Source organism: Rissa tridactyla, chromosome 2, assembly GCF_028500815.1.
Source record: "Rissa tridactyla isolate bRisTri1 chromosome 2, bRisTri1.patW.cur.20221130, whole genome shotgun sequence".
NCBI classification, from domain to species: Eukaryota; Metazoa; Chordata; class Aves; order Charadriiformes; family Laridae; genus Rissa; species Rissa tridactyla.
The window spans coordinates 167788468-167800422 of NC_071467.1; the positions used below are offsets into that span (position 1 = coordinate 167788468).

The window sequence follows — 11955 nt, forward strand, 5'->3', positions numbered from 1 at the left end:
GCGAATGGGGGGCCATTTGTCATGAAATTTTTTTAAAATTTTGTTGTTTGGGGTATTTTTCCTCAAAGACTGGGAGAGTTCTGCACAGGGAAGTCCTAGTGGATGTTGTTCCTGGGGTGAGGTGGGTGCCAGGGAGAAACAGTGTCGGTGCTTCCAGCATCCCTGGGCACCGGCTGCTTTGGTAACTGGATTTTCTTCGGGAAAGCTGGAATGTCGCTGCGGGAAGGGCACCCTGAGCCCCCGGAGCAGCTCCTCTCCCTGTCCGCGCTGGTGTCGCAGGGCTGTGCAGTGTCCCTGGCGAACGGGGGGGCTGCTGCCCGGCAAAGCTCACGGTGGAGCGCGGGGACTGTTTACGAACTGACACGTCACTGTCCGTGTTTGCTTCCCTTCGGGGTTGTTTCACTGATTTTAATTTATTTGTGTGTGTGTGTGTGTGTAAGGGCAGTTGCTTTGTACCGCGGCCGGGGTAGGGACGGCGGTGCCTCTGCCTGTCGCGGCTGCCTGGGGGAGAAGCGTGATCCGCGGGGACGCGCGCCGGCGTGCCGAGGCGAGGGTCTGCGCTGGAGGGGGTCTGCGCTGGAGGGGGTCTGCGCGTCGGCTGCTGTCTCGGAGCAAACGGGAGCGTCTCCACCCGAGGCCCTGGCAGAGCCGAGCAGCTCCAGCTCCTCCCTGAGCTCGGTGGCATCACGGCCCTGTCCCGCCGACCTCCCGGAGACGGATTTCTCCCGGTTCACCTGGTGACAGTCCGTTTCTTCACCAAATCAGAAAATCGGACGAAATGTCCTTTCCAGCCCTCGACCCCGTCACCAGCGAGAGCCTGCGGGTCCTTCTGGGTGACAAAGGCTCTGCAAACCGGCCGCCCGGAGACCCCGCTCCACGCCGACCAGGGCGAGCCGCGTCCGGCCTCGCCTTCTCCTTCCGCGCTGGGTTCACGGCGAAGTCATCCCTGTCATTTGTAGCGCTAGGGAAGCGTAGACCCCGAAATCCGTGTCCTCGAGGGGACTGAGGAGAGGATGACGGACCCTCTTCGCTGTCCTAACCTCCCCCGGCCCTTCCAGCGCCGCTCGCAGCCCAGAAACATAATTGGGAAAAAGTCTCCCGGCCTCGTCAACTCGTTCCGAATGGCGAAGAAAGAAGAAAGTGAGTTTGGGACTTTTCATGATTTTTTGAGTCGCAAAGCACAATAGAACGCTCGGGTCCGAGCGAGCCCCCCCCCCACCCCCCCCCCTTCCTTTTGCGGTCCCGTGCTCGGCGTGTGCCCGGCTCCTGGCCTGCTTACCGGCGGCCGAACCACGTGTACGCCCGGCACGTTGCGGGACGGCGGCGCAACTAGGGCATCCCAAAAAAGCCACCCGGGGCCGCGGCGTGTGTCGCGCTCGGGGGTGGCACAGAAAACCGGCGAGAGGGGAAGCGGCTGTGGAATAATCACCAGCGTGTGTGTCCCCCCCGCCCCCCACCACCACCACCGCCTCCCCGCCCCAGCGCTGGCCTGGAAATGCTCCCGCGGTGCCCCAGCACCGGCTTCTCCTGATCCGACTGCCCCAGTTCCTCCCGGAGCCTTCTCGCCCTGCCTAACAGCTCCGGAGCACGGGGGGGGGCACAAGCAGATGGGGAGACATGAGGCCGCCTGCAGAACCCGGGGGGGTGTGTTTTGCTCCTTCTCGATGATCTCACACGAGCGCGAACGCTTGCGATATGTCCCCGGGCGCTCCGCGCGATCCTCCGTGCTGCCGGCTCTGAAATTCCTCGTACCCCAAGTGCGCCGAAACCGCCCGGCCTGGTGATGGAAACCCAGGAAAATGGCAATGCCCGATCCTGCCCCCGCGGCGCGGCGCGGGTGCTGCGGGTCACGGCCCGAGGAAGAGCGTTTCCAGGCCACGGCACATCTGCCAGCCCTCGGGAAGCTCCGGCTCCCCCGGGAGCGGAGCGCGGGGCGGGGGGGGCTGGTGTGAAGTAGGGCAGCATATGGACCACGGACCCCCCCCGGGGAGGAGGGGACCGGAGCCGTTGTGCACGTGGCGGCGCTGCTGCCGTCCCACGCGAGCACGGCTGGTGTCACCGGTGGACGGGGGGTCTGGACCCCCCTGGGGCCGCGCGCGCTGCATGGCGACAGGATGAGCGATGTTCCCGCCCGGACCCCCCCATCCAGGGTTCCCAGCCCATGGATGCGGGATGCAGTGGGGCAGTGGTTCCCAGCCCATGGATGCAGTGGGGCAGTGGTTCCCAGCCCATGGATGCGGGATGCAGTGGGGCAGTGGTTCCCAGCCCATGGATGCGGGACGCAGTGGGGCAGTGGTTCCCAGCCCATGGATGCAGTGGGGCAGTGGTTCCCAGGGCATGGATGTGGGATGCAGTGGGGCAGTGCTTCCCAGGGCATGGACGCAGTGGGGCAGTGGTTCCCAGCCCATGGATGTGGGATGCAGTGGGGCAGTGGTTCCCAGGGCATGGATGCAGTGGGGCAGTGGTTCCCAGTGTATGGATGTGGGATGCAGTGGGGCAGTGGTTCCCAGCCCATGGATGTGGGACGCAGTGGGGCAGTGGTTCCCAGCCCATGGATGCAGTGGGGCAGTGGTTCCCAGCCCATGGATGCGGGACGCAGTGGGGCAGTGGTGCCTGTGCCTGCAGGGCTGGGGGCCGCAGGGAGCATCTCTTGGCTCCCTGTGCCAGGAAAATCCTTCACTTGGCACCTCCCGCGCGGTGCCGAGGGGAGCGATCTCCGCGCCGGGGGCGCTGACGGCTTCCCCATCTGCTGGGCTCCTCTCTGGCTTCTCTCCAACCTGGGGATTTTGCTGCGCTCCCGGTGCCCGGAGCGGCTCTGCCTGCAGCTCGGCAGCGCCCGTGCATGGCCAAGCTCTGCCCGCCGGGCCCCGGCCGCCTCCGCCTGCAGCTCTCCGGGGAAAAACCCCGCCAGCCCCCGCTGCCGGCGCTGCTCTGAGCTCCGCAGCAGCCCCGGGCTCCCCCGCGCCGGGGCACAGCCCCCCGCTCCCCAAAGGGGCGATGCTGGCGCTGGCCTTCTGGGGGCTGTGCCGTGGGGCGTGAGGATCCGTCGGGGGGTGAAGGTCTCAGAGCCCGGCAGGGGAAGGGGTGCCTCTCCGTGCGACCCGTCGAGGGCGGGGAGACCCCAAAGGCCTTGCCTTGAACGCAGACGGTGCAAGCCCCGCCGTGGGGTGGTGGTCCCGGCACCGCGAGCCCTTGGCCCAGCCGGGAGAGGCAGGAGCGGCAGCAGCCGAGAGCCGCCCGCGGCGCCGGGAGAAGGAGGGATGGGTTTGTAACGGGGGGGCAGGGGCTCAGCCTGGCCCGTGCTCCCCCCCGGGCACCGGGGACGGCTGCCCGGCACGCTACGGCGTCCGGCACCCGTGGTGGCCCCAGGGCTGTCCCAGGGAAGGGCTCCCGCTCTCCCCGTGCCGCGGTCGTTCCCGCAGGTTCGATTGTCTCTCCACCAGCCTTAGATCTGTGATTTCAGGGATTAGTTTAATTTAGCGCCGGGAACACCGGGACGGGTGGTGGCGTGGGGTGAGCCGTCACCAGGAGGGTGCGTGTGCCGGCAGCGCGGTGTCAGTCGCCGCTTCGTTCGCGGTCCCGGCAACGCCGTCATCTCGGCTGCGTGCCGGCCACCCATCGCGCGCTGCCCGACGTGGGGGAGCGGGGCCCCCTCCATCCTGGGCAAACCTGCCCCGCTGCAACCCAGGGGTTTGCTGGGATTTCTCATCAGTTTTCCTCCCGGATTTATTTACGTTTCTCCACGCTTCCCCCTGCGCAGCAGCGGGACCTCGCAGGAGCTCGTCCCTTCCCTGCCTGCGGCGAGAGGGAACCCTCGGGTTCGTCCTGCCCACGCGAGTTCCTGCCACGGTTCGCCCTCGTCGCCGGCCGGAGACCCATGGGTGCCGCAGGGGGAGCCGGGGTGGCTCCTGCCCCTGCTGCGGGGTGGCCGGGGACTCCCCGGGCTCGTCCCTGCGGCCGGCGTGTCCGTCACCGTGCGGGACGCGTGGCGGAGGCGTGGGAACCCGCTCCGTGGGTGCCCGGGGTCTCCCACAGCACCCGCCTCCCCCCTCCCGCGCCCCTTTGCTCCTCTCCCCCACCCGCTCCCGCTCCGGAGGGGCAGAACTCGGCATAAAAGCCCCTCAGGACACCCGTTTCTCACACATTCTGCCCCAAACCCCGCTCTCCTGCTGCCCGGGACCCCGCGGCAGTTTCTGCTCCTTTCTGCGAGCCTCGCAGGATTTTTGCCTCCTGTGCAGCCCGGGGCCCCCGGGGTCATTCATTTCCCTCCTGTTACGGCTCCCTCTGCTCCCACCCGGCGCTTCCCGATGTTTGACCCGTGGGCAGGTGAGTTATTCTCCCTTTCGGTGCCAGCCCGAACGGCAGCGTCCCTCCTCGGGGAGGCACGTGGATCCTGGGGCTGTTTCACAGAGACCACAGAATCACAGACTGGTTTGGGTGGGAAGGGACCTCAAAGCCCCCCCAGCGCCACCCCCTGCCCCGGGCAGGGACACCTCCCACCAGCCCAGGTTGCTCCAAGCCCCGTCCAACCTGGCCTTGAACCCCTCCAGGGATGGGGCAGCCACAGCTTCTCTGGGCAACCTGGGCCAGGGGCTCACCCCCCTCACAGCCAACAATTTCTGCCTCACATCTCATCTCAGTCTCCCCTCTGTCAGTGGAAAACCCTTCCCCCTCGTCCCATGGCTCCCCTCCCTGCTCCAGAGTCCCTCCCCAGCTTTCCTGGAGCCCCTTGAGGGACTGGCAGGGGCTCCAAGGTCTCCCCGGAGCCTTCTCTTCTCCAGGCTGAACCCCCCCAGCTCTCTCAGCCTGTCCCCACAGCAGAGGGGCTCCAGCCCTCCCAGCATCTCCGGGGCCTCCTCTGGCCCCGCTCCAACAGCTCCGTGTCTCTCCTGTGCTGAGGCCCCAGCGCTGGAGGCAGCACTGCAGGGGGGTCTCACAGAGCGGAGCAGAGGGGCAGAATCCCCCCCCTCGCCCCCCTCGCAGGCTGTTTCGCGGGAGCCGGTGACCTTGGAGGACGTGGCCGTCTGCTGCCCGGCGGAGGAGGTGTGGGGCTGGCGGGGTGGCAGAGGGGGCTCTGTGGGGGGGGCGATGATGGAGAACTACCAGCTCATCACCTCCCTGGGCAAGAGACCCCCCATCCCCAACCCCTTCCCCTTCCCCGTCCCATCCCATCCCCATCCCAAGCCCCATCCCCATCCCATCCCATTCCATCCCATCCCCAACTCATCCCAAACCCCATCCCACCCCCATCCCCAACCCCTTCCCCATCCCACCCCACCCTATCCCGGGGCCGGGGGGATGTTTTGTGCCCCACATCCAGCTGCCCCCTGACCCCCACCTCTGCTTCTGGTCCCATTTTGGGGGGCCGCTGTTCAACAGCCCCTCCAGGAGCCGGGACTGTGGGAAGGAGCCGGAGGCCGGCGGGCACGGAGCAGGGGTGGTGGCGGTGGCCGGGGGACCGAGATGTGGCTGGGACGTGGCAGAGGGGTGTCTCGGGGGGGGGCGAGGAGGGGGCCGGGTGCTGCGGGGGCTGCCCCATGGCTCTGCCCTGCCCCGGGCAGCTCCCCCCATGCCAAGCACGAGGCACCCGGCGTCTCCCCAAAGCGCCCGAGCAGGACAGCGAGGGGGGAGAGGCCGGGGCAAGCGTTGCGGCCGCCCGTGGGGGCCGCGGGGGTGTCCGGCTGCTGCGTCGGGGGCCGTGGGATGGAGGGGGATCCCCCCACTCCCCCCGGGGTCATCGGCGCTGCCCTTCTCTCCCCGGAGCAGGCTCGGCCGGCCCCGGGCCGGAGATCGTCCTGAAGCTGGAGCGAGGGGAAGAGCCGCACCCGGGGGACCCCCCCGGCTGGAGGGAGCCCACTGGCCCCCGGCAGAGGTGAGCGGCACGCCGGCCCCCGCTGCCCACCCTGCCCTGCCCCGGCATTCACCGCCGTCCCCTCTCCTGGAGTGGTCTCCCCCGGCTCAGGATGGCGTGGGACAGGCGCAGTGTGGGACAGGCGGTGGCATGGGACAGGCGGTGGTGTGGGACAGGCAGTGGTGTGGGACAGGCGCGGTGTGGGACAGGCACAGTGGCGTGGGACAGGCAGTGGTGTGGGACAGGCGCGTTGTGGGACAGGCGGCGGTGTGGGACAGGCACAGTGGTGTGGGACAGGCGGTGGCGTGGGACAGGTGGTGGCGTGGGACAGGCGCACCCCGGGATCCCCGGCGGGGCCGTAGCACCGAGGCAGGTCCACGGCCAGGGCAGGACGGCGGCAAACCGTGCGAAGCCGGCGCAGGCGTGGGGAGCGGGGGCACATCCGCGGTGCCGCGGCTCCGAGCACCTCCCGACCTGACCCCCCACCTCTCCGTCCCGCGGTGAGCCCCCGGCTCGCCTCCTCGGCCCCTTCCCCGCCTTCCCGCGCACATGCCGGTGCGGGATGCGAAGCCCTGCCCGCAGGAGCACTGCCAGGGTGCCGTGCCGGGCCCCGGTGCTGGCAGAGCCGGCTGCCTGGGGGGGGCTGCCACCCCCAGCCCTGGTGGCCTGGGGGGCTGGTGGGGCAGGCGTCTGGCGCCACGGCTCTCCTCACTGTGCCGGAGGGGCCGGGGGCTCCCGGCAGCGGCTCAGAGACCCGCGTCTGCCTCTCCCCAGCTGCCCGCGTGCCTCAGTTTCCCCATTTGGGAGTGGGGACAGCGTTATTCACCCCCCTCCCGGGGAGCTGAGGGCAGAATGGTCCTTGCAGGCGTCTTTGCAGGAGCTGGGGGGCGAGGAGGGGCTGTGGGGAGAGGGGGCGAGGGCAGTGGGGCTCTGTGCCTGCCCCAGAGCCCGGCCAAGGACGTCTCTGGCAGCGGAGTCCCTCCGGCACCGTCTCTCCGGCTGCCCCGACGCCGTTCCCAAGAGGAAGGAGCTCAGCCTGGTTGGGCGGGCGAAGCTGCTGCAGGCGCTGGAGTCGCCCCCCCGCCTCCCCCTCCAGCGTGGCCAAGCTCTTCGGCGTCTCCAAGAGCCACGCGGGCAGATCAGCCGGCGCCGGGAGCAGCTCCTGGCCCACTGGCGCGCCGACGCCAACCCCCTGCGCAAGCGCCGGCGGGAGGGCAAAGGCGGGAGGCGGAGGACGCTCTCTTCGCCTGGTCGTGGCCGGCGCTGGCCCGCGGCGAGCGCCTCTCGGGGCCCACCCTGAAGCCAAAGCGCGGGAGCTGGCCCGGAGCTCGGGCCGGGACTCGGAGGCCACCGAGGGCTGGTGGCGTCGCTGGGAGAGCCGCCACAACGTCGTCTTCAAGCGGCAGGAGGGCGAGAAGGTGGAGACGGACATTGGCAGCACCCAGAGCTGGGTGAGCGAGGTGCTGCCCGCCCTCCTGGCCGGCTACTGGCCCCAGGGCATCGTCAGCACGGCGGAGACGGGGCTGCTGTACCGCGGCTACCCCGGGCGGGCGCAGACCCCCGGGACCTCCCGGAGCTGGGTGGCAAGAGGGTCCGCGTCTCCGTCCTCTGCTGCACCAACCTCACCGGCACAGAGAAGCGGCGCTCGCTGGGGGTGGGCAGGAGCCGGTGGCCGTGGTGGCTGCCCAAGGACCCGCGTGTGCTGCCGGTCACCTACGCCGGCTCGGCCAACGCCTTGGTGACAGCGTGTGTCCTCCAGGAGTGGGTCCTGCGGTGGGACCAGGAGCTTCGCCGGCACAGAATCACAGGATCGTAGGGTTGGAGGGACCCCTGGAGCCCATCCCGTCCCACCCCCGGCCACAGCAGGGTCACCCACAGCAGGTGGCACAGGAACGCGTCCAGGCGGGGTTGGGATGTCTCCAGAGACGGAGACTCCCCCACCTCTCTGGGCAGCCTGTGCCAGGGCTCTGCCACCCTCAGGGGAAAGAAGTTCCTCCTTGTGTTGAGGTGGAACTTCCCATGGTCAAGTTTGTGCCTGTTACCCCTTGTCCTGTCCCAGGGCACCACTGAGAAGAGCCTGGCCCCATCCTCCTGACACCCCCCCTTTCAGTATTTATCAGCGTTGATAAGATCCCCCTCAGCCGTCTTTTTTCCAGCCTGAAGAGCCCCAAATCCCTCAGCCTTTCTCCATGAGAGGTGTTCCAGCCCCTCAGCATCTCGGTAGCCCTTTGCTGTCCCCTCTCCAGCAGTTCCCTGTCCCTCTGGAACCGGGGAGCCCAGAACTGGACACAGCACTCCAGACGCAGCCTCCCCAGGGCAGAGCAGAGGGGGAGGATGACCTCCCTCCACCTGCTGGCCACGCTCTTCTTGATGCCCCCCAGGATGCCATTGGCCTTCTTGGCCACCAGGGCCCATTGCTGGCTCGTGGTCATCCCGTTGTCCCCCAGGACTCCCAGGTCTCTTCCCACCGAGCTGCTCTCCAGCAGGTCCCCCCCAGCCTGTCCTGGTGCGGGGGGTCGGTTATTCCTCCCCAGGGGCAGCACCCGACACTTGCCCTGGTTGAATTCCACAAGGTTCCTCTCCGCCCAGCTCTCCAGCCTGGCCAGGTCTCTCTGATGGCGGCGCGGCCTCCCGGTGTGTCAGCCACCCCCCCAGCTTCGTGTCATCGGCGAACTCACTGAGGGTGCCCTCTGTCCCTTCACCGCCGCAGGGTCCTGCTCTTGGTGGGCCGCAGCCCCCCACCCCCCTGAGCTGCCGCCCAAGCTGGGGGCCGTCAGGCTGGTTTTCTTCCCCCCCCTCCAACACCTCCGGCATCACCCAGCCCATGGCCACGGCGTCATCCCCAACCTGAGGGGCCACGACCGGGCGCTGGTGCTGGCCAGGGCGGTGCGGGACCCGGCGCCGGCCCAGGCAGGGCGGGTGGCTGAGATCGCCGGCCGGGTGACGCTGCCGGACGCCGCCTACCTCCTGCGCAGGGGGGCCACGGTGCGGAGCTGCTTCGGGAAAGCCGGCTTCCACCCGGTGCTGCCGGAGCGGCGGGAGGCTGAGCTGCCGCCGCTGGCGGACGTGCCGCGGCCACCTTTCATCGACAAGCAGGAATTCCCGGAACTTGGTCAGCATGGACGCGGCAGAGCCGGCCGTGGGCAAGGATTGCTCACCGCGGGACGCAGGGGCTGTGAGTGGAGAGCGGGAGGAAGAGGAGGAGGAGGATGGTGAGTTGGAGGCTGGTAGCCCCATTGCGGCCACCGAGGCGCTGGCCGCGCTGGCCCTGGCCATGAAGCGGTGCCAGCTCGGCGGGCCGGCGTGCCACTGGGAGCGGTGCTGGGGCCGGGGAGCCCCCTGCGGATGGCCCTGGTGGCCGAGGCCGCCCCGGGCGCGCTCCCGGCAGGCACCATGCCGTGGGCGGGAGGTCGGCGTGCGCCGGGGCCTTGCCCGGAGCAGGGGGGACGGATCCTGCGGCACCTCGCCCTGCCCGGCGGCGGGGGCTGCCCGGGGCTGGGGGGGCCGAAGGGGCTGGGGGTGTCCGTGTCCTATAGCGCTAGGGTTGACGGTGAGCGACCGCAGCGAAGGGGAGGGCAGCGGGGAGGCAGGGGGGCCAAGGATGCTCGGGGTGGGGGCCACGCCGTGCCCCCTAACCCTTGCCCTGGGCCACCCCCTCGCCAAGGATGCTCTCCCGGGCTGCGTCCCTTGGATGCCACCGTTCCTGGACCAGCCCCATCCGTCCCCAGGGAGTCCCTGCTCTCCAGGCTGGGTTTGGAGCCGGACTCCGTGGGCTCACCCGGCGAGGAACGCCGGAAAAGCCCCGGCGAGGCTGCGGGAGGGGATCCGTGGGGCAGAGCAGAGCTCGTCTCTCCTCCCCTGGCTCCCAGCAGGGAGGGGGCCAGTGGCCCTTCCAGCTCCCAGCCGGCCGAGGCGGCCGCGGGCACCTCCGGGCTCCGGGGCTGGGCTGGGACGAGGTGGCTCCGTGGGTGCCCGTCCCAGCGCGGCGGCCCCCGGTCCCCGTGGCTCTGAGCCCCTCTCCTGGGGCAAGGACTGCGCCCCGGGGAGGGGACAGTCCCCTCCTGTGCCACCCCCGTGCCGGGGGGACGCTCTGGGCTCCTGCCCCTGGCGCGGGCGACGTCCCCGCGCTCTGTCACGTCTGCCCCGGGCCCAGGAGAGTCCCAAAGCGGTGCCCCGGGAGGGAGGGGGGTGGCAGGGGGGAGGTTGTACGTAGCTCACGGTGCTGCCCGGGACGAGGGACGAGAGACGGCGCTGCCCCCGGGGTGCTTCCCCCCACCCCAAAGGCGTCTCCCACCGGGGCGTTCGGAGGGCGCTGCCGGCGAGATGGGGGCCGTGCCCTGCAGCCCGGGCACCGCGGGGCACCGGGAGCTTTGGGGCTTCCCTGACCCACGGGGTCTGTCCTGTTCGTCCCGGCGACGTGGCTTCGTCCCTGTTTACCCTCCCGCTGTCCCGACCCCCTGGCAGTAATGGAGGTGCCCGTGGGATGCCCCGTGAGTCCTGTGCCGTCCCCGCTGCGGACGTGCCAGGCTGCAGCGGCTCCCCGGGGGGGCCCATCGGTAGCCCCCAGCGCCGGCGGCTCCGGCCCCGGGTCTTGGGAGGTCGCCAGGTGCCGTCAGTGCCACGGAGCGTCTCCCTGCCACCCCCCGGCAGCGGGGTTTGTCCCTCAGCCGTCCCCAGATGCGACGCTTGCGATGGCCCGGGGAGCGCGGACACGCCACGTGCCGCAGGCTCATGCCAGGGTGCTGCAGGTCACCCCGATATGCCACAGGCCACCCCAGGGTGCCCCAGGCTCACCCCAATGTGCCACTGGTCACCCCAAATGTGCCGCAGGCTCACCTTGGGGTGCTGCAGGTCACCCCGATGCGCCGCAGGCCACCACAATATGCCACAGGTCACCCCAATGAGCCACAGGCCACCCCAGGATGCTCGATGCTCCCAGTGCCCAGTTATTCCAGTGCTCCCTGTGCCCAGTGGTCCCGGTGCCCGGTGCCGATGCTACCGGTGCCCAGTGCTGCCTGTGCCCAGTACTGATGCTCCCAGTGCCCAGTTCTCCCAGTGCTCCCGGTTCCTGGTGTTCCCTATAACCGGTGCCAATGCTCCCAGTGCCCAATTCTCCCAGTGCTCCCAGTGGTTCCGGTGCCGATGCTCTCGGTGCTGCCCGCGCCCAGGGCCCAGTGCTCCCAGTGCGTGGTGCTCCCTATAACCGGTGCCGATGCTCCCGGTACCCAACACTCCCAGTGCTGCCGGTACCCGGTGCCGATGCTCCCTGTGCTGCTGGTGCCCAGTGCTGATGCTCCCGGTGCCCAGTTCTCCCAGTGCCCGATGCTGCCGGTTCCCAGTGCCCAGTGCTCCCCGTGCCCACTGCTCCCGGTACCCAGTGCTGATGCTCCCGGTGCCCAGTGCTCCCTATAACCGGTGCCGATGCTCCCGATGCCCAACGCTCCCAGTGCTCCCGGTACCCGGTGCCGATGCTCCCGGTGCTGCCGGTGCCCGGTGCTGATGCTCCCCGTACCCAATGCTCCCAGTGCCGATGCTCCCGGTGCTCCCAGTGCCCAGTGCTCCTGGTGCCCAGCGCCCCCTATAACCGGTGCCAATGATCCCGGTGCCCAATGCTTCCAGTGCTCCTGGTACCCGATGCTCCCAGTACCCAATGTTCCCGGTGCCCGATGCTCCCAGTGCCGATGCTCCCGGTGCTCCCAGTGCCCGGTGCTCCCGGTGCCCAGCGCCCCCTATAACCGGTGCCAATGATCCCGGTGCCCAATGCTTCCAGTGCTCCCAGTACCCGATGCTCCCAGTACCCAATGTTCCCGGTGCCCGATGCTCCCGGTGCTGATGCTCCCGGTGCTGCCGGTGCCCGATGCTGATGCTCCCGGTGCCCGGTGCTCCTTATAACCGGTGCCGATGCTCCCGGTGCCCAATATTCCCAGTGCTCCCGGTACCCTGTGCCCAATGTTCCCGGTGCCTGATGCTCCCGGTGCTCCCAGTGCTCCCGGTACCCAGTGCCGATGCTCCCGGTGCTGCCGGTGCCCGGTTCTGATGCTCCCCGTGCCCGATGCTCCCGGTGCTGATGCTCCCGGTGCCCGGTGCTCCTTATAACCGGTGCC

At 69.5% G+C, this 11955-nt stretch overlaps 2 protein-coding genes across 2 annotated transcripts in view; both read right to left on the bottom strand.

Moving 5' to 3' along the window:
- The window catches only part of LOC128904794 (uncharacterized), a 137243-nt gene that overhangs the window by 54721 nt on the left and 70567 nt on the right, over positions 1-11955 (bottom strand). The window lies entirely within an intron of this gene.
- Positions 7962-9229, bottom strand: LOC128904799 (uncharacterized). The gene has a single exon (XM_054189529.1). It carries the CDS (start codon positions 9125-9127, stop codon positions 8372-8374), a length of 756 nt encoding a protein of 251 aa, XP_054045504.1. The 5' UTR covers positions 9128-9229; the 3' UTR covers positions 7962-8371.